Source organism: Phascolarctos cinereus, unplaced genomic scaffold, assembly GCF_003287225.1.
Source record: "Phascolarctos cinereus isolate Bilbo 61053 unplaced genomic scaffold, phaCin_HiC Scaffold_3;HRSCAF=262, whole genome shotgun sequence".
NCBI lineage: Eukaryota > Metazoa > Chordata > Mammalia > Diprotodontia > Phascolarctidae > Phascolarctos > Phascolarctos cinereus.
The window spans coordinates 45,426,085-45,448,065 of record NW_027555736.1 but is presented as its reverse complement, the minus strand read 5'-3'; the positions used below and the strand labels follow the sequence as shown (position 1 = coordinate 45,448,065).

Below are 21,981 nucleotides of genomic sequence, written 5' to 3'. Positions count from 1 at the left end.
GCTCTCTGCTTCAGGATCTTCTTGCCCTGACTAAAACTCAGCATTTGGGACCAAGGTGGACGGGACGTCGGAGGTCACCTACCCTAACCCTCTCATTTAGAGAGGAAGAAGGACATTTCTAGAAATCTGCTGTCATGTTTTTGCAGGTATATGTAAAGCTTTGCTAGGACCCTGGAAACACCACCGCTGCCTTATCTTGTTCCCTCTCACGTTCCCAGCTTTGGAAATGCATCCCCCTTGGTCTTCAACTGATTTCTGATGAGGAGTTCTTGGCTGAAAGAAGAGTCTCCAAGCATGCAGGAGCACTATGGTAAAGCTGACTGAACTGAAAGGCCAGCCACACATGAAGGGCATTTCTTAACCAAATTCAAATGAAACTGACTGCAAATTAGTAACAATAGAGGCTGTGATGTGACAAGGAAGGAAGGACATTAAAAAAAAGTTTCCAAATTCTGCAGGATCCTGGAAGAAAGGACAAAAATGGAAATAATCATGGGACCTCCCATGGCCCTTCCCTCCCCTCCACTTCTTCCCGCCCACCCTAATCCCACCCTGCCCTACCCCATCCTCCCCCAATACTGAAACTGCACAAAAAGTGACAAACAAATCTTTCAATGTTACATTTCATTCAAACAGATCTGTAATCTCACAGTGATGAGAGGAGAAAGTCAGGCCTTTAATAATTATAATAAAAAAATAATAATAATAAAAAAGCTTACAAATAGCAATGCAACATCCCTCCCACTGGCCCCCCTCCCTCCCAAGTGATGGACTGACTGTTGGCAGAGGACAGATTACCCAGAATAAAAAAACTCAGAACCCCCAGAACAAGCCACACCGTCAATGATTTTCCATACACAAGAGAAACAAGCAGTCAAATGTCAGGCCAGGCTGTGGAAAACAACACTCTAATTGTTCTTTCTTTTTTGGATTACATAAAAGGCTTTTCCTTTAAAAAAAAAAAAGATAAAATAAAATAAGAAACAAACAAAATTGTACACAAACGCCAATGTCCAACGCTCAATGAAGGTGGTGCGGTCTCAGCACTGAGATGAAACCTGGGGGGATCTTGGCGCAGATGCCACCCACAGCCTTTCCCCAGGACACTCCGCCGTGGCGGATGGTGCCCCCTCCTTGCGGCGTCAGAGGCAGAGGGCGGAAGCCGCCCTGGCCATGACTTCATCCGTGATGACGACAGCGCAGGGGGTCGGCCGTCTTGTGAACGGGCACCAGCGCTGAGGCACCGGCTGGCTCGCGTCCTCGACCCCGACGCTCTCGTGTGCTGTCCTCTCACTCTGTACAATTCCTTGTTTTCCAAGGCCAAGTCCCAAGACTCAGGGAATGGGGTTTGGAGTCACGTCTGGCTGAAGGTGGTCATGCTGTTGTGATGGCATTAAGGTCCTTCATTAGTCCTTCCAGGTGGGCCATCTCTTTGGTCAGCTCATCCGGTTCATAGCTCTGCGGAAAAGGTCTTTGAGTTAGTGCACGAGTCAATAAATCAGCAGGCTGATTGAAAGCCCCTACCATGTGCTGAGGATGCAGATTAACAGACCTATTAAGCACCTGCCTATGTATTGGGGGTATAATGACAAAACAGCAGCCTCTGCCCTTAAAGAGCATGCATTCCATTGAGGGAAATCACACGTCCACCGGTAAGTAATTATACAAAATAAATACAAGGCCACTTCTAGAGGGTGAGGGAGGGGAGGGGTCAGTGTCAAGGACCCCTTGTAGGGGTGATGGCACTTGAAAGAAGTGAAGGATCCCACGGGGAGGGGAGGAGGGAGGTTGTTTCAGGGATAGGGGGCAGACGGGCTATTCAAGGGTCTACAAACGGGGGATGTATGGGGGAGCAGCAGGGATCACATTACTCCAGGTCCACTAGACCATGTCTGGAAAGTCTGTAAGTCTGGAAAGATGGGCCGGAGGCTGCTTGTGAAGGGCTTTAAAGCCGCATTTGACCTAGAGACGAGAGGGGTCAAGGGAGCTTCTTGAAGAGGAAGTGACATCGTGTGCCACATGCTATAGGTAGGAGGAGGATGGCGTTGACCAGGAAGCTAGTGCAACGGTCTGGGTTAGAGGTGAGGGTGGCCTCGACTTGAGTTTGGACTGAAACCCAGATGGATGGACAAAAAAACTATCACCAAGGTGGGAGCAGGAAGACTTGCCAACGGATTGGATGGGAGGGGCAAAAGAAAGAGAAGAAGGTGGGTGACTGGAAGGATGGTGGTACTTTAAAAGAAATAAGGAAATTAGGCCAAAAAAAGTAAGCTATCCCACGACTGCCCAAGTGACCAGCCAGATGGCCCAGGGCTGGGTGGCAGTGGAGATGAGATGAGATGAGGACTGCAGAATGAGAAAACAAGACTGATGAACAGTCTCCAGGTCCAGGCTCGCCTGTCCATCCACAGTCAGATCAGCCAGTCTGCCGTGGGTGTGTTGAAGAGAGAAGTCACTCACGCCCCACCTCCAGTCTAGTGTGATAAGGAGCCTCCTACCCAGGGCAAACAGAACAAAACTGCTGCTTTCACCTTTACATTCTTCCTCTCTGACCTCCCTTCCAAATTAATTTTTATTGATAATGTCAAACTGTACTGGTTATTTTGTAAAGGAGATCTTAGGAAAATGTTAAGAGCCTGAAGACAAGCAACAAAACACAGCTTCGCAGAATCATTCTGAACAAGTTGCTCCTACGCTGGTCCGTGAAGGTGAAACCCCCCTTTCCTCAGCCACCTGAAGAATCCCACCTCCTCCGGACTTGCACATCTATGGGATAACTGGACATCAACTCTGGGGTTTTTGGGGTACGAACACTGATGGTGGCCCGCCCAGCCCTGGCCATCACAGTCACATTTTTCCTTCCTTTTCTCCTACTCACATGATTGTTCTGATACTCTGGCCACAAAGTTTCAGCATCACTATGGGCAAAATACAGAGAAACTTTTCTATGCTGTTAGACAATCAAAATTATTTTCTAGCACCCTTAACTAATGAAAATGAACTGAATCAAATGTGCTTAGGCTGTCTGCCTAAGGGGACTAAAAGAAAACCCAAATCCTCCCACTGCTCTGACGCTGCCTCAGCAGAAGCATGAGAGAGAAAGCAGCGGAGTGAGGGAAATCTCTGGAGCCTGCTCTCAGTCCTCTGCTTAAGCATGGACACAGTGTGCCTCAGGTCACATTCAAGGGTTCATGTTTCTGTTGGAATCGATGTCGAGACACTGACATTCCGACCCAGTCGTTGATGTATGTGGGCTTATGCTGAATGGGAATTTGTTTTTACTATCTGGTCAGTTCTAGCAACCGACAAGGAGAAAAGCCCCTGGGACATTTCTGTCTGCGAATGCCGCCCCCTCGTGGCAGACCCCCCTTGGGAATGGGACTCGCCTCCTAATTCAGATCAGATTACAGGACCTGCCTCCCTGAAGGATGGCCACGGTCCCTGCCCTAGGGCTGGACAGGAAGTGGTGACCTCTCTCTCCAGCCCTACAGCCTCTCTCCTGAGCTCCGGTCTTGGACGTTTCCCACGCACGTCCTGCTGCTGTCGCTGCTCAGTCGTCTGCAATTGTGTCCCACTCTCTGTGACCCCAGCTGGGGCCTTCTTGTCAAAGATACTGGAGTGGTGGGCCATTTACTTCTCCAGCTCATCTTACAGATGAGGAAGCTGAGCCAAACGGGGTGACGTGACTTGCCCAGGGTCACACAGCTACTAAGTGCCAGATCTGAACTCCTGAGGATGAGTCTTCCTGATTTCAAGCCCAGCGCTCTTTCCACCGTGCTGCCCAGCTGCCCCTGTAGCACATGCTGCAGGCATCTCATAGTTAACATCACAAAACTGAACTCGTTAGCTTTCTCCTGAAACCGACCCATTTCTGTCAAAGGCACCAACATTCTTCTAGGTGGCCAGGTCTGTCCAGGTTCATCACGCTCCCTGACCTTATAAACATATGCGTATATGTATACACGTGTATCTACATGCCTATACACACGTGTGGAGACCTCACCTCTGCACCCAATCACCAGCCTAAGACCCTCATCCTCTCCCCTTTTGCCTGGATGATGGTGATGGCCACCCTCTTGGTCTCCCTGCCTCCAGTGTCCCCTCCCATTTATCCCTCCCATGGCTGCATTTCCAGGAGCTGATCATGCCATTCCACTTCAACTCCAGCCACTTCCTTGTTTTCTCTCAGATCAAATGCCAGCCCTCGCTTGGTGTCTCAGGCCCCCTCCAACGTGGTGCACTCATTTCACACCTCACTCCCCTTCTCTTCCTCTCTGGTGCAGTCACACCTGCCTCCCTGAGGGTCCTCCCTTGACCCTCTCTCTCCTGTCTCTGGGCTGTGGCTGGAATGCATTCCTTCCTCACCTCTGCCTCAGTCCAAGGGCCTTTTCTGCTCCTCGGGTCTCAGGGCCTCCCCCTCCTCACAATGACCTTGTATTTATTTTGTACCTATTTATGCACATTCATGCTCTCTCCTCTGCAGCATGTACACTCTTTGGAGGCAGGGGAACAGAGCCTGGCACACAGCAGGGGCTTCAAGAAATGCTTGTTGGCTGACTGATGGATCGACTGGCATTTCCCTAGCTTGCTTTTAGTGACATTTAGTCACAGCCCCAGAGCTCAAAGGATGAAAGCTACTCTGGGGCCACTTATTTTTACCAGGAAGTCCTGATGGCACCCACTTCGCCATCCGGTGCTTCAGTATTCTTGTCTTAAGGAATGCTGAGCCGAGAGCAGCAGAGGTACAGCCAGTCAAAGACAGAAACCCCAAAACAGAACGCAGGGCCTGGCACTTAAGACCCTACTGTTCCCTTCCTATTTTGTGAACTGCAAACTTAGGCACAACCACACTCCCTTCCAGTTCACAAAGGGATGTGAAGTCAGACTGAAGAGTGAATGAGGATGACCAAGATGATCATGTAAAGACCAGAAGGAAAGAAGCAGACAGAAGGGGTGGGACAGGGAGTGTCCAAATGCCAACTGCTAGAATGCTGTGACAGCTCAGTCTAAACCAGAGCCATGAACTGCTCATGTCTTTAGCGTCCGGGCAGGGCTCCTGGGAGGCTCAGTCGGCACTGACGGATGCTGTGATGCTGAGTGTGAAGACAGTTCCCTTACACTCTCCGAGTCGTCCAGCATCCTCGTGGTCTCCTGCACGTCGGGGGCGCTGGGAACGATCACTGGCATAGGAGGCCGGCTTCTCCCCAACGTCCCGATCGACGCCGTCTTCACCGAGTGAAGGTGATGGTTTGGAGCTGAAAAGGTAGGTTGACATTGTCAAGAATGGGCTTCGCCACGGCCTCTGCTGAGTGACCACAGGCCACCAGCCAAGCACTTAGCAGCAGAGAAGGTGGTTCCCATCGCTTGGACGGGAGCTCTCTGAGGTGTGGACAGCAGGAGTGATGGGGATTCTGTGGCAAGAATGGGGCAGAGAATAGCATTGAGAGGGCCCTACAGACCTCTCACAAGGAGGGGGGGGGAGTTGTCTAATGATCACAAATGGGCCTGAGGGATCATAAACTGATTTTATGGTAAGCAATCACAAATTACCAAGGGTGTATGTGCATGTGTGTGTGTATGTGTGTGCATGTGTGAGAACACCAAGAATATACAGGGAGCCTGAGAGGGGAGGAGAAGGGAAGGGAGGCTTCCTCTCAACTGTCTGCTGGCATTAGCTTTGAGTCCTGAGGCTGTGACCAAAGGCTCCTCACTTTCCCCTCTGGCTCATGGATGTGTCCTTACCTTGCTGAGACAGTAATGGTGTGCTTGGTAAGGCAGGGTCATAGGTGGGGGGCCCTGGGGGGTGGAACCGCAGGCACAGCGAAGCTCTTCAGTGGGTGCGAGGGACGGACGTGGGCTGTAGGAAGGTTTGGGCCAGAGCCTTCTTCCTGGGTACTGGCCAAATAGGAGGAGCTGGTGGCCCCCTCCAGATCTGGATGGTCAGTGCAGCACGTCTGAGACGAGGAAGCTGGCAAGGTGTCAGTGCTGGGGGTGTTCCGAACCGATTCTACAGTCAAAAAAAGGACAAATGTCAGCAGTTCTTGAGCCCAGGAAGGTGTTAAAGTGGAGGTTTTAGGCCCCTTCTAATGTAGGGGTCAGTCAGATCGCTGGAGGGGAACACTTCTCCCAAGGGAATTAATTTGCAACAGTGTAACATTAAGGATGACCTGCTCTTTAAAAAAATTCTAGCAGCATGAAGAGCTATCCCTATTATTTTTTTTCTATTTAGCCAATATTTTATAAGTTCAATTCAATAAACATTCATTATGTATCTCTGTGCCCTACAAGGTACTAGCAGAGGTGCTGAGGACATCAGAGTAAAGCGAGACCTAACATTTCCTCTGAAGGAACTCGTGCTCATCCCAGAAGGAAGCACACAAAGCCAGTCCATAACTAACTACGGTACACATCATAGTAGAACAAGTGCGTGAGAAAAGTCCAGATGGGGTGAAATGAAACATCTATGAAAGGGAAGATCACTCGGGGCTGGGGGAATCAGGAAGAAGAGACAGGGAAGGGGGGACACTAGATGAGGAGTGTACAAAGTCAAGGAGGTGAGAGAGGCAGGGCCAACGCAGGGAACAGTTAATAGAGTGATGTGACAGGCCAGAAAGGCAGGGTGGAGCCAGGTTGTGGAGTCCTGAATGAGAGGCTTTCAGTGGGTAATGGGGAGCCATGGCAGGAAGTGACCCCATCAAATCTGGGCAGTCAGGATGCTGTTGCAGTCATACCAGGAAGAGACAGGAGAGCCTGAAATAGGGTAGCAGCCAGGGGAGTACAGAGGAGGAGGCCGATGCAAGAGGTGGACGTTTCATGTGTCTGGAAGTAGGACGGTGTCACTGGTGGGGAGGAGGAAGATGGAAAGAGGGCAAGGTGGGCAGCGGCTAAGAGAGTGTTTCACTTTGGACACACTGAGCATGACCCAGGTCATTGAGGCAGCTGCAATGGGGGAATGTAGCTCGGGGAGAGAACACAGCTTCAGGGCAGATGTGCATTAAGTCTCTTCTCTGGTACATACACAACTGCACAAGTGTAGTTGAAAGGTGACCACTAAAACCACGGAGGGGAGAAGATCACAAAGAATAAGAAAGAAAGCGTAGAGAGCAAAGAGGTAAGGACCAAGGACAGAGTCTTGGGGAATGTCTCTGCTTTAGGGACCATGCGGACGCAGAACTGGGAAAGACAGCAGAGATTTCTCTGAAGTAAGCAAATGGGAAGAAAGATGTAAGGAACGCCTACAGAAAGAAGGTTCCCGATGACCCATTTCCTTGATATGTAAAAGTTAATGATTCTTAATTCTCCTCTAACTGTTTGACAGCCTTAGATGGTAATCTGTGTGCTTTATTCTACCCACTTTTACTCACCAAGCATTTGTGGGTGCCTACAGGGTCCCCAGCTCTCACTCAGGAGTTGGGAGACATCAAAGGGAGACCTCCAAGAGTTCTGGACAAGACTGCCACGTTACTAGGCAAGAGTCTCAGATGGCCCCCCAGAGCCGGAAAGAGGCTGCTGAGGCTGATCTGTAGAGGGGAAGCTTAGAGCCTTCTGAGGCAGCCTTTCCAACTCTGGCCAGCTCAGATTGTTAGAAGGTTATTCTTGACATCAAACCTAGTTCTGCCCTTTGCTCTCCCTAATCCAATCCCCCTTCCATACGACAAGCCCTTCCAAATGCCTGAAGACAGCAACCATGTGCTCCCAAGCCTTCTAGCCTACAGGGGGATCTGGGCAGCGACTCCAAGGACCATCCCTGAACACCCCTTCCTTTCTGTCTTCTCAAGGCCCAGTCACAACTCGGTTGTACCCTGCCCTTGCTGTCCCCATTTCTCCTTCTGTGCTTCCATCCCTTAATGTCCCTTTAAACCTCAAGTCTCTCCTTAATGTTTTAGTTAAAATGAACCAAATAAAGGCCTTTTGATTAAGCATCATGGGCTAGTCTGACTCTGTGCTACTGAATGCACTAGCATCCTAGGGACTTGGATGGCGGCACAGACAGCATGGTCATAAAATCTGGAGATCACACAAACAAAGTTGGGAAGACCAGCTAGATATCTGGCCAGACAAGAAAATTCAGTGGGCATCAATATAAAGTCTCAGGGTCACCGATTCAGAACTGGGAGATGCCTTAGAAGGCTGACTCCAACTCTGTCATTTTGGGCAAGAGGAAACAGAGGCCCAGGGTCACACAGAGAGTAAGCGGCAGAGCCACAATTTTCATCCAGGTCTCAACAGTCCTTTCCCACTGTTTACTTAGCTTGGTTTTATTAAGGTTTTTGTCCTAGACAACATATTCCCATTTTGTCCCCGTTACAAATTTTCAGTGTGAAGCTTAAGTGGAGAAGATTGAGTTTTCTAGCCAAGTTTTATCAAAAGAGATAATGTGCTTTGTGAACCTTAAAGTAGTACATGAGTGCTAGCTATCATTACTGACATAACAGAACAGATAAATGTTGTTCAAAAAGTCAATCTAATAAAATCAGGAAGGAGTGGGGAGGGGCTCAGTGCCTGGTTGGTTGATACTAAGGGTGAGGGCATGGTGCCAGGAGGCCCTGGCTCATCGAGGGCTACATTCCTCTTTCCCTGGGGTCCAGCCCAGCTGGGGGCAGTAGCAATCATCTCACTAATGTGGGGAGGTGGAGCACAGGTGTCAAACACCTTTGACTGCAGCCCAATCCAGTTAAAATGCAGTTGGGAAATATTTAACAAAATAAAAATACAATAAATCACAGATAATGTTAATATGTGGTTTTCTAAGTCAATGGGTGGCCCTTGTTTCTATCTGAGCTGGTTCCTGCTTGTATGAAGGGCATGGATACAGCCAGTGAGACTTTCATGAATGCGGTGCTCCCACCTTCTAGAAAACCACACCTGCTTCCCTTCATGCAGCATGTTAATGGGGACACAGCTACATTCATTACAGACATCTTTACTCATAACCATGGAAGCAAAGGCAACAAAAACTACACACATTAAGACAAATACCATGCATCCCCCTCTAAGGCAGAGGCCGCCCCCAACCAGTAATCACACCTCAAAACCTAGGGGCTGAAGGAGAGAAATGGGGAAGCTGTGGAGAGGCAGCACCGAGCATGAAAAAGAACTGGAGTCTAAGGAGACTGAACACACCAGAGTTAACAGTATGGATGCGATCCGAGCAGCTGGGTGGCACAGTGGATAGAGCACTGGGCCTGGTAGCAGGAAGATCTGAGTTCAGATCAGGCCTCAGATGCTTCCTTGCTGCGTGACCCCTGGCCAAGTCACTTAGGTTTGCCTCAGTTTCCTCAACTATAAAAAGTGAGATCACAACAGTGCCTATTTCCACTGTTGTAATAAGAATAGAATGAGATACTTGCAAAGAGCTCAGCACAGTCCCTGGCACAGAGGAGGCACTTAACAAATGCCCATTCCCTTCCTCTTCCCTTCCCCTAAGAAAGCTAATATGACATCAGGCAATAAGAAGAGAGGCCCAGTGTTAGGACCTGGGAAGAGATAATCCAATCACATGCAGAGTAATTTTTTTCAGATCTTGAGAAGGATGCTAAGAATATGCTGGAGAGTGTTCAGGGGAGGACAAGGGGAGGGTGAAGGGCCTCAAGTTCACCACATTTAATGAACCAAGGATATGCTCAGGTTGGAGAAGACAAGACAAGACTTATCCCAGCGAAAGGTCGGTTCACCACCTTCCCACATGTGACAGGCGACCAGACGGAAGGGGTTTGGACAGAGGGCAGAGTGAGGAGCAAGGGGGCGTGACGTCAGAACAGTCACCAACAATGAGCAGGAGCTACCAGGAGGTGGCATGCTCCTTCTCCTCCTCCTCTTCCTCCCTGAACGCCCTCCAACAAACATAAGCTGAACGCCTGCCAGGCGAGCTGCAGAGCAGGCTTCTATTCAGGCATGGGCTGGACAAGATGGCCTTGGAGGCCCCTTCCTTTTGGAAGACCTTATGATTTTGATGTTTAGGGTTAAAAAAAGGTCTGGAGATCCTTTGAAATACCGGCTATAAAGTAACATTCAGTAAATCCTCTCTTACATAATCTTGGCATATCAGGGACAGACAACCATAGTGATGGATGCACAAGCATAAGTCATAGAAAGAAAAATATGATTGTGAAAAGTATGTCAAGTGAATTTTTATACATCAAAACCTATTTCTCACTTGCTTTCTCCTGATTTGTAGTTGATCTCCATTGGTGCCTACCCTACCATGTACTTTCTTTTGCCTCTGAAAGCTACTGTGTCTAAGTTATTTAGCTACATTAAAGAGCTGCCACTTTAAAAGTCACTGAAGCAAATTCCTTTCTCAAGTAAAGAATTCTTTTGAAAGCAAACTATTGCTTCTAATTTTTCTGTTTGGTAAATGGATTCTCAAGTACTGAATTCTCTTCCCTACATTACAGTGATTAAGGCTAAGCAGGTTTCAGATGAAGAAACGCCATGCCACCCAGACACATAGATAAAGGATACTTCATTGTTAAGAGGCCCAAACACCTTGAGTACTGGAACCTTTCACCTGCTGTCTACTCTTTCCTTAGGACTATTTTTATAACACCATTCTTTGCTACATACTCTGCACATAACTTCTATGTAACAACTTATGTTGTCTCCTCATTAGACTAAAGTCTTTGAAGACAGGGCTGTTTTTTGCTTTTTCTGCATATTCCTTGTGTTTAGCACAGTGCCCGGCACATATTAAGTGCTTAATAGATGCTTGCCGATTGATTGTCAAGCTGAGACACTGTTAGCAGATGATGCAAGGCTTTCTCTCCACTGCAGGCTGCATGGCTCAGATTCTGTGCTTCCTGCTTCAAGTCAGACCAACACAGGAGGTTTCTCCCTCAACACAAAACTGAGGTGAAGACATGGAAGGTGCAGAGGAGAATGTCCTCACTGCTGTTGCCTAAGAGGAGTTGCCTGGCATTCTTGAGGTTCTCACAGATGGCAAAACAGCTTCAAGAAGTGAAGTCCAAGGAAAACACTGTTTACTATCTGAATCCTACTAACCCAACATTACAGTTACCTAAAAGGAAAAACAACTCTACTTTGTAAATACCAGGTAACTATTAAATATGTTCTTTCCTTCCAAGCTTTCACTGATTTAAAAGAGAAATAAATGGAGGAAACTCTTGAATAAAGATGCAAGTTTATGACCTTACAAAAGTGAGGTTATTGATTAAAATCACATACCTTACAGTGAACACTCAAAGCAGGGGAGAAGAGCTGAAGGTGAACTTTAGAGACAAAAAAGAATCAGTTTAGGAAACTCTTAGTTTCACTCTCAGCATGTACTCTGCTCAGCTACAACAGAAGGGTGAGGAAAACTCCCCAAACCCATGACCAAACTGGGACTTCTGAAATTCTTGAGCATTTTATTTCCCCCAGTTCTTTGCAGATGGATTCTTGCTGGGCCTCAACACTTGGGTCTCACCTGTAGAATTAGCCCTGTCTGAGTGGGACAAGGATGTGCCAATGGGCCATGGGCTGCCCTGAAGGTGGAGATGGCTGCGGGTCGGAGAAGCGAGGCTGCTGGAGTGGAAATGATGGTGAGGGTTATCGAGGGAATGGATGGGATGGGCACTAATCACGGCTGTGGATGAACACAAGACAGAAAAATGCTTAACATACCTGCACAGACACACATACATTACAATAACATTACAACCAGCCACTTCCCTCCCATGTGCAATCCAACAATTGAAGGCCCTATGAAAAGGGACAGTCATTTAATGTTTTGCATTTATTTTTATGTCAACGTACTCCCTTTGAAAACTACACAAATGCTACTTTAGCTGTTTCTCACGTGCCATAAAGATACGTAAAAATAGAAGTCCTTCCTTCATGAAAATTATTAAACCACTCTGCTATTTCTTGGCTGAAGGGCAAGACACCTGATCAATATTAGCTGAATATATGAATGGACAGTGGTACAGCTGTAATATATGTGAAATGGTGTAATGTGGTACCTGAAGTGTAACCCAAGAGGCTTCTTCCATTGCTGACAGCTTAACAAGCAATCCTTGCTAGCGTCAATCCACAGGAAAGGAGAGAATCTCTTGCTTTCATTTAAAGACATCACTGTTTGGAGGTTTGACTGGAATCTTTCCTCATTTCTCTACTTGGCCTGTTGGGAGCTTGTGATGAACTAGCTACTTTGGGTAGAGAATCCAGATGTCTAGTTTAGGGGGATTTCATGTACTTGTGAGAAAGTGAATATCATTCTTAATAAAGGATGTTTCTACGTATGAGCTGAGCTCAAAGAGACAGGCTCTGTACAAGGCAGCCAAATACCCAAGAGAAGGAATAGTCATTACACAATTCTAAAATTCATTTTCTCAATTATGGCCAGCTAAAGAACAACCACAGAAAGGGAAGGACTAAGAACAAAGTGGCCGACCTGATCAGTAAAAATGGTTTTTCTTTCTTTTCACAGAATTTACACCACAAATATAAAGCATCCTTTCCCCTGCTTCATACAAGGACTCTGGGATCACTGTGATTAAGCTTAATTACCTTTCTGAGACTTAAGAAAATGATTTGTCATCAGGGCAGTGCTTAGGGGGTTGGTGGGTCTCCATTTCTAAAACTTACTCAGGTACAAACAAGTTAAAATGGCCATCGAGGACAACCCTGAAGAGGAAAAGTAGTTAAAGACTTGAGGATGAGTGCAGGGGGCAATCCTACCCCCCAGGGAAGGTGTGGGTCTGGTCCATTAGACCTCAGGTTTAGATGGCCATCCTTAGCTCCCCCCCCAAATCCTTGTTTAGAAGTCCAGCTGCCTGCCACAAGGCAGGAGTTCCTACGATTTGGAATGCTGGATTTGCTCCACTCAAACTATCTAAAAGAAGCAGCACAGAGCAGTGGAGCTGGCCCCGAAGCCAGCGGGGCCTGGCTCCAGCCCTGCCTTTGCCATGTCCTGGCTGAGTGACCCTCAACAAATGTCCCTTTGCTTCCCAGGGCCCCAGGCAGCTCTCTAAGAATGGGTGCTGATCTGCTCTGTTGGAAGGAATTACTTCCAGGAAGCCCCTTGCACCGATGAAATCACAGGTTTTGGAAAAAAATTAAAATGGCTATCTAAGAGGAACACACAGACTAAATATTGCAGCTCTGTCAGGTCCATGTGCTTTTCTTTTAAATTAAATATACCTTTCAGGTATCAGGACGTACACCAAAGAATGAAAGCCTCTACAAGTCACCGGACCGAACAGCAGGGGAGCCACGGGGCAGTGCCCCTCCCCGAAGCCTCTTCTTTGGGGGCTGGGGCCAAAGACACAGGGATTTATCATCAGTGGCAAAGAAATACTGCCTCCCTTCCATAGCATCAGCAAGAGGAAGACAGAGATACATCTATGGACTTCTCACTGGAAGGCTCAGATTCAAAGTCTTCTGGTTATTGAGACATCTCACAAAAGGCAAAACTCATCTTGGACAACTCTCTTCTCTGCCAAGGTGTTTCTGAGATCCCAACCCCTACCTAACGGCCATGTTAACAACTCTTTACTCTGGAGGAGCAAGGTCGGCTGTATCCTTTAGCTCTCAGCAGTACTCAGGCTCCTGGGGTCAGCCTGTGAGAGGACCCCACTTTATTAGTGGCCAGGATACACAGCTGCCTCCTGGTTTAAGAGGAAGTGTGGCACTGCAGGATTCTCAAAACCCAAAGACAACAGGAACAATGATTAGATTTAATCTTTCTTCTTCTCTTTCCCTTCACCCAACAGTAAAGTCATAAGAATTAAATTGATAGACTTTATACTGAAGCATGTTACATGTCTCCTCAAATAATCAAAGAATAAAGTTGATCACCTTTTCCAACATATATAAATTGGGAACAAATTTGGAAATAAGGATAATCACTATTTTGCTATTTTTTAAAGGAAATACTAGCTTGATATGTGTGTGTTTGCATATAAATAATGAATTGCCATTTGAATCAAAACCAAAAGAAACTGAAATTTGTTTATAAATTACTTCTGAAGATGTAATGAATGACCTGAAAAAAGGGACATGTCAATGGTCGTGGGGTACCTGTGAAAGGCAAATCCTTGTCTCTTCTGGGCCAGATGTTAGACTGCCAAATAACAGTTTACTCCTCTCTACTTCTACCTCAAACATTTTCATAGGTTCTAGTAGACAGCTAGACTCTCATTCTTGCTAAGCAAGTTTTTAGCATCTAGCATCATATTTATGTGTAGATGGAGGAACTTTTCACGGAGCTTATCCAGGAACAGGGTGAGAATGACTTTCGTATTACTGGGAGAAGGATAATTCATGATTATTCAATTAAAATCGTTTCTCCATGCCTTTGAAATGGGCATTTCATGGCACAGGAAAAAAGCCATTTTTCTCAAAATTCCCAAAACACTCAGGTATTTAAAGGACTTTACTGCCTCTAAAATAATAAAATATTCTTAAGAAGCTTATCAGTATTGCACAGATATTAGGAAGGCTAAAAGCTGTTAAAAACAAACAAACAAAACAACCCTTGCTTTCACGTATGCTGATCCACTCTTTACATTCCTCTACCATGTGTTTTTTGATTGGATGGTCAGATCTATTCCTCTGAGGCTGTGGCTCCCTCACTACAGGAGAAAGAATGACTACCTCAGTGATTATTAAACCTCTGATTTAAAAATTCCAGGTGAACGATGCTTGCTTACAAAACAACGTCAACTTTAGACTCTTGGTAGGTTTTTGATTGGCAGGTGGTTAACATTCTTGACGTAAGCTCTCATCATTAAATTTATTGGTGAACATTTGGGCAAAATTAAATTAGGCACTGGTTCATGGCTCTTTCCAAATCCAGCAACACAACCGATGAGTTAATAGAATATTCTAAACTTACGCTGGGGTGGCTGAGAGTCAAAAGGCATCATCATTTTTGGTCTCATTCCTCGCCTTCCTGCCAGTGTAGACATACTATCTTCTGATTCATGCCCTAAACACCAAAGATCAAAGTTAGTTACAACCTAGTAGTCAGCCCAGCAGAACCACTTAGAAGCTTGATTAAAAATCATTTCAGTGGTGAAACCAAGAATCACAGACACCATAGTTAGTTATAATGATGAACAAAGTGGTTCTCAACATATTCCTAAAATAAAATGTCAAGGAATGAGAGAAACTCAAGGTAGTCCTCTCTGAAAAACATGTGGCACCAAGGAGCACCACATTTTCTTCCACTGGTTAGCCGATTCTGACTACCTGGTCAGAATTCTATGCATGTATGCTTATGCTCTTTGAAGATAGGCCTTCACAGACAGTAACACTTTTGAGCCAAAACATTCTAACTGAATCTCAATAAAAGTGAGGGAGAAGACATGAGAGTGTGTTATGGACATCAAGTGATGTCTTCCTTTCAATACAACTTTGGGGAGATCAATCTTGTTAAACAAAGTGAGCAGGGAAGCCAACTCCCTGATGGCTCATCACTCATCACAAGTTATCCCCAAGACCATCTACGGAAATGTTCTGTAACCATATAGATTTTATGAAATCAATTCTTCAAACATTGTCAAAACAAACAAACAAAAAACCACCTTAAAGTTGAAGACAATTTTAATAAAAACCTGTAATCTTCATATAAGGAGAAAACCTCTTTCACTAAAGAATAATACCTCTATATGAATTCCGTCGTTGATGGATACTGCTGTCCATGGAATTATCAACAGGGGTAATGTCTTGGGAGTTTCGTGGGATTGGGGTATCAGTCATGATCGGGTTTGGGTCTGGAGACTTATCAATAGGCTTTAACTCCAGCCTCTCGTGATGGATCCAAAGGTCAGGAGGTTTGACATCTTTGGAATTTCCTTTGTATTTATGTGAGCCATTCACAGATTTGCAGGCAGCTCGTTTTCTATGGTGGAAAAATAAAAGTATAATTACACAAGGAATCAAAACTCCTTACAACACTTTTCTGTCAACAACAAAAAAATAAGATTCCTGTCTAGAATGTGTAAACACAAGATCGGCCCATCTGAGGCAGGCAACAAATAGGAATTGGCTGCTGGAGTGGAAATGTTGTTTACATCACAGAGAAAAGTGAAAACTCCAGATCAGAATTTGTGTTAGAAGGAAAAATGTTTCAGTGGGTCTGGAGAATGGAAAGGACCTTAAAACTCTACAAGGGAAGTTATCTCAGGAGGGATTGGAAGTGCTCAAGAATGAACTTGTAAAATCACACAAGGAAGCAGAATAATGAGGAAAAAAAGAATATGAATTCATTGGCTAATTTATATTTTAAAAGTCCACATTCAGCAGGCAGAAGAAAAGGCAGGTAAAAGGAGAAAAGATACAAAAGCAGCATATGGCTGTGAGAAGTGGGGACACAAACACACTGTGGATGGAGCTGTGAACTGACATAACTATGACGTCAAACAATCAGGAATTAATTCATACCCTCTGATCCTCTAATTCCACTTCTGGGAATGAACCCCAAGGAAGCAAAAGTTTAATATATACCAATACACTTACAGCAGTGCTCTCTGTAGGAGCAAAAAACTGGAACCAAAGTGTAAACACAATGACTGGGAAACGACTGGTCAGACTGTGGCAGGAGAACAGAACACTAGTGTTCTCACTCACTGTAAGAGGAAGTTGAGAAGGCTGGTATAAACTGATACAGAGCCAGGAGAATGATGCACACAGTGATGGCAAGAGCATAAATGAAAACAATGCAAAGAGACAGCAGGACTCAGTTGATTCATGATGCTGAGTCTGGTCTCAGAGGGCTGAGGATGGTCACCTTCGTCCTGCAATGACTGCTGTCCACACTGTCACCATCAGCTTTAGTAGCTGTGCTGGCTTCTCAGCCTTAATGATTTTCCTTCATTATAAAAGAAGTTTCTTTGCACGCACATACGTGTGTGTGTGTGTGTGTGTGTGTGTGTGTATGTATGTGTTGGGGAGGGCGGCTGAGAAGTGACAATGGTTTAAAAAACAAAATCCATCAGTGAAACATTTTTAAAAAGAATGAATGGTAGTGTCAGCAGTGCTGAGGTTCAGAATGAGCGGAGTGAGACTGCTGGAGAATGCTAATAAGCCAAATGAAAGGCATCATGGGAACTATGGACTCAGACCAAGAAGGGCCTCAGGGGATGGATATCAAGTCAAACCTCCTCACTTTATATATAAGAAAACCGAGGCACAAACAGGCTAAGAGACTTGCTTAGGATCACAACACCAGTGTTAGCGGTGGGATTTGAACTTGGGTCTTCTTGACTCCAGTCCAGGCCACTTCTCTTAAAACACACTGGGCTTTCCTTTTTTCAAAGTGATACTGAGGAAAAGATGATAATCAAAAGGGGTATCAAATTGTTTACAAATGTGAATGCGATGGTAATATAGAAGGCAGTACTACTTAACCCTCACTTTCCTTCTGTCTTCTCTGCCCAGAATGATCATCTCCGGACTAGAAAAGGCTGAACATAAATGGTGACCTGGGAATTAGAACTCAAGATAATCGTGTGGTCATAAGAAGGTGAACTGCTGTTCTTGACTTCAAATCACCAAACTAAGATGAATGGTTTCCAAGGACACTGAATTGGCAGATAAGCCTACTGGGCCACTGTCAAGACTAGTGAAGAGCAAATGGCTCCATTTCCCAAAAAGGTAAAGACAGTGGAGTCTATGTATTAGAGGGCAGAAGGCTGACTATAGTCTACAGTTTCCATGTGACTGGTTGGGGATTAGAATTATTCTGCTTGGCTCCCAAAGACTGACTTAGGAGGAATCAAGGGACACTGCAAAGAAGCAAATTTCAGTTTGATGTAAAGAAAAACCTCCTAATTGTCAGAGCTATCCAAAAGTGGAATAATGAGTGCTCTGGAAAAAAAATGGCTCGCCTTTGCTCAAAGTCTTTGAGCAGTTAGTATGGTCTGGAGTAGACTGCCTCTGAGTCCCCTTCTTTTGTTTGTTTGGGTTTTTTTTTTATTAATTTACTTATTTTTAGTTTTTAACATTCACTTTCACAAGATTTTGAGTTCCAGTTTTTCTCCCCATCTTTTTTACTCTATTATCTTGGCCTGAATTCTCTTCTGAGATTTTGCAACCAGTTAAGACAGGGGATACAAGTTAGCTGGGTCTGAAGATTCATTTATGCATATATATGCTACCTAGTTCTTTTTAAAATTATGAGCATAACACTAAAAAAAATTTTGATACACAAAGTAGAACAGAAAAAAAAGTATTATACGTGAAACCACAAACCTCTATTATGCACACCTCACTTTGAAAAATTATACATATGTAACAAATTCAATATGCTACTTGAAAAGCTGTCTGGCTTATGTGTTTCCTTCTGTTCATTTAAAAATGCTTTTAATAATCTTCTTTTCTTTGGGAGGTAACATTACAGGTAGAAACACCCCCTCCCTCCCTGCCTGTCATTGCCTTCTGACCACTACCTACAATACTTCATCTTTTACTAGGTACTCTCTAATCTATAGGTTGTATGCATGATGTCCAGTTTATCTCCTATTTTAAAAAAAGCATGATGGATATGCGTATTTGATTTTAGGTTTGAGGTAAAAAAGGGAACTCAAGATTTTAAGTATTGGCAATGGAACGACAGTAAACATTATGTTTATGGGGACAGATGAATCTGAGTCACCAAATATAGAAGATATCTCCTGAAGAAAGGACTTAAAGTAGAAAGAAATTTAATTTTAAAAACTTTGACAAGATGGAGAAAATGAGAGCTAGCCATCAAAATATATGCCAAAGGAGACCAAGAAGAGGTACGTATTCTCTCCTGGGGAATGGTTCTAAGACTAGGAAGAAAAAAGAAAAGTGCAAAGGCAAAAAGCATGTAGGAAAAAAAAACAGAGAAATTCAAAATAACACCTCAGAAAAAAATCACACGAAGCTATCACTAGTAAATATTTATGGGGCTTCTAAAAACAGCAAGAACATTCTCTAAAATCTTGATTCACATTGACTGAGTATATCAAAGAAAACATGACCCTCCCTGAAGTCTTACAGAAAAGTTCCTCTGGGCCAGGGGCATCCTAATAATCATTCAGAAGAAACTGTTTTTAAACATTCCGGGTACTTTTAAGTAGCACATGCAGAATGACTAACGGAGGATGCCAGGTAGTGGTACATCAAGGTCTTGGGTGGAAAGTCAAAGACTTAGGTTGATGGTTGTAAGGTCAGATAACTGCAATCTACGTTGAAGCTGCTTGAAAAAAAAAGTTTCTTTGGAGAACCAATCTTTCTAAGAAGGGGACCAAATGACCAGGTTATCAGGCTGAAACATCCCAAACATTTCATGGTGCTTGCTGATAAGCACTCTTGAGCAAACCTGGAGCAGGCCTCAGGGGACTGAATCTCGGGCAGCTGTGGCGGCTTCCAGACCTCTCAACCCACAAACACCAAAGACAACTTAGAAGGTCAGTGGGAAAAGTCTGTTTCTGCTGTGCTGAGAGAGGAGCAGGTCAGAGCCAGCTCCAGAGCACAGAGTGTGGGCGCTAGGGCGGTGGCTATGTTCTCAGCTTCTGGCCCACACACTGAGGGGGAATCCAGTGGCTGATCAGAGGAGGATTGCAGGGATCTGTTTGCCTGTGCTGAGGTAGGAATCTCTTGCTTTGCCTGTGCTTGGATCTGGGTTATAGTTCTGGGCGGCGGCCCTGGGGCAAGGAAGAGCACTGGCATGGTGGAGCTTGTAGTGGCAGTGGAGAGAAAACCTTCTTCACAGTTCCAGGACTGAAAGGAGTGCTTGTGGTCACTAACAGACCACAGGACAGGCCAGAAAAGGAGTAAACACCTCGCCCCTTATCATACCACCTTGCAAGAACTGAAAATTTACAGGTCCCTACAAGTATCTCTGAAAACAGCTACACTAACCCCTGAAGCTTGGGACAGTACATTCTCCACATTGGAAGCAGACTCTTACCTTAACAAAGAGTTTAAAACTCAAGTAATTGGCTGGGATCATGAGCAAGCAGCACAAAAAGAGTCAGACTATATTATCTTACTTTGGTGACAAAGAAGATCAAAATATACAACCAGAAGAAGACAACAAAGTCAAAGCTCCTACATCCAAAGCCTCCAAGAAAAACATGAATCAGTCCTAGGCCTTGGAAGAGCTCAAAAGGGATTTTGAGAAGCAAGTAAGAGAAGTAGAGGAAAAACTGGGAAGAGAAATGAGAGTGATGCAAGAAAATCATGAAAACAAGTCAACAGCTTGCTAAAGGAGACCCAAAAAAATACTGAAGAAAATAACACCTTAAAAAATAGCCTAACCCAAATGGCAAAAGAGGTCCAAAAAGCCAATGAGGAGAAGAATGCCCTAAAAAGCAAAATTGGCCAAATGGAAAAGGAAGTCCAAAAGATTACTGAAGAAAATACTTCCTTAAAAATTAGAATAGAGCAATTGGAAGCTAGTGACTTTATGAGAAATCAAGACACTGTAAAACAAATCCAAAAGAATGAAAAATTAGAAAACAATGTGAAATATCTCATTGGAAAAACAACTGACCTGGAAAATAGATCCAGGAGAGAGAATTTAAAAATTATTGGACTATCTGAAAGCCATGATCAAAAAAAGAGCCTAGACATCATCTTTCAAGAAATTATCAAGGAAAACTGCCCTGATATTTTAGAACCAGAGGGCAAAATAGAAATTGAAAGAATCCACTGATCTCCTCCTGAAAGAGATCCCAAAGGAAAACTCCTAGGAATATTATAGCCAAATTCCAGAGTTCCCAGGTCAAGGAGAAAATATTACAAGCTACCAGGAAGAAACAATTCAAGTATTGTGGAAACACAATCAGGATAACACAAGATTTAGCAGCTTCTACATTAAAGGACTGCAGGGCATGGAATATAATATTCAGGAGGGCAAAGGAGATAGGATTACAACCAAGAATCACCTACCCAGCAAAACTGAGTATAATCCTTCAGGGAAATAGAGGACTTTTGAGCATTCTTGATGAAAAGACCAGAGCTGAATAGAAAATTTGACTTTCAAACACAAGACTCAAGTGGAACACGAAGAGGTAAACAGGAAAAAGAAATCGTAAGAGACTTATTAAGGTTGAACTGTTCACATTCCTGCATGGAAAGATGATATTTATAACTCATGAGACCTTTGTCAGCATTAGGGTAGATGGAGGGGAAAAAATATATGTATATGTGATAGATAGATAGATAGATAGATAGATAGATAGAGATAGATAGATAGATAGATAGATAGATAGGCACAGGGTGAGTTGAAGATTAAGGGGTCATATCTGGAGAATAAAATTAAGGGATGAGAGAGATTATACTAGAGAAGAAGAAAGGGAGAGGTAGAATGGGGTAAATTATCTCACAAAAAACAGAAAAGAAAAGGCTCTTACAGTGGAGGGGAGGGGAAGGTGAGAGGGAATGAGTGAATCTTATTCTCATAGGATTTGGCTTAAGGAGGGAATAACACACATTCAATTGGGTATGGAAATCTGTCTTACCCTACAGGAAAATAGGGGGAAGGGGACAAGAGAGCAGGGGATGATAGAGAGGAGGGCAGATTGGGAAAGGGGTAATCAGAAGCAAATACTTCTGAGGAGGGACAGGGTCAAAAGAAAGAATAGAATAAATGGGGGGGCAGGATAGGATTAAGGGAAATAGAGTTAGTTTTTCACAACATGTCTACTATGGAAGTGTTTTGCATAACTGCACATGTATAACCTATATTGAGTTGCTTGCCTTTTCAATGAGGGTGGGTGGGGAGGGAGGAAGGGAGAAAATTTGGAACTCAAAGTTTTAAAAACATATGTTTAAAAAAAAGTTTTCACATGCAACTGGGAAATAAGAAATACAGGAAATGGGGTACAGAAGTCTATCCTGCCCTACAGGAAAATAGAAGGGGAAGGGGATAAGAGAAGGGAGGGGGAGAGACAGAAGAGAGGCAGACTAGGGGAAGGGATTTCAGAATGCATGCCATCTTGGGGTGGGGGAGGGGAGATGGGTGAAAATTTGGAACTCAAAATCTTGTGGAAGTAAATGTTGAAA

General features: G+C 44.6%; 1 protein-coding gene across 1 annotated transcript in view; it reads right to left on the bottom strand.

Moving 5' to 3' along the window:
- Nucleotides 1-609: 609 nt before the first annotated feature.
- Nucleotides 610-21,981, bottom strand: part of NEO1 (neogenin 1) — a 291,634-nt gene continuing 270,262 nt past the window's right edge. Inside the window, 7 exon segments of the mRNA XM_078150794.1 lie at nt 610-1,458; nt 5,119-5,255; nt 5,743-5,803; nt 5,805-6,007; nt 11,426-11,584; nt 14,837-14,929; nt 15,606-15,844. Coding sequence (XP_078006920.1) covers nt 1,375-1,458; nt 5,119-5,255; nt 5,743-5,803; nt 5,805-6,007; nt 11,426-11,584; nt 14,837-14,929; nt 15,606-15,844 — 976 coding nt within the window. The 3' untranslated portion in view covers nt 610-1,374.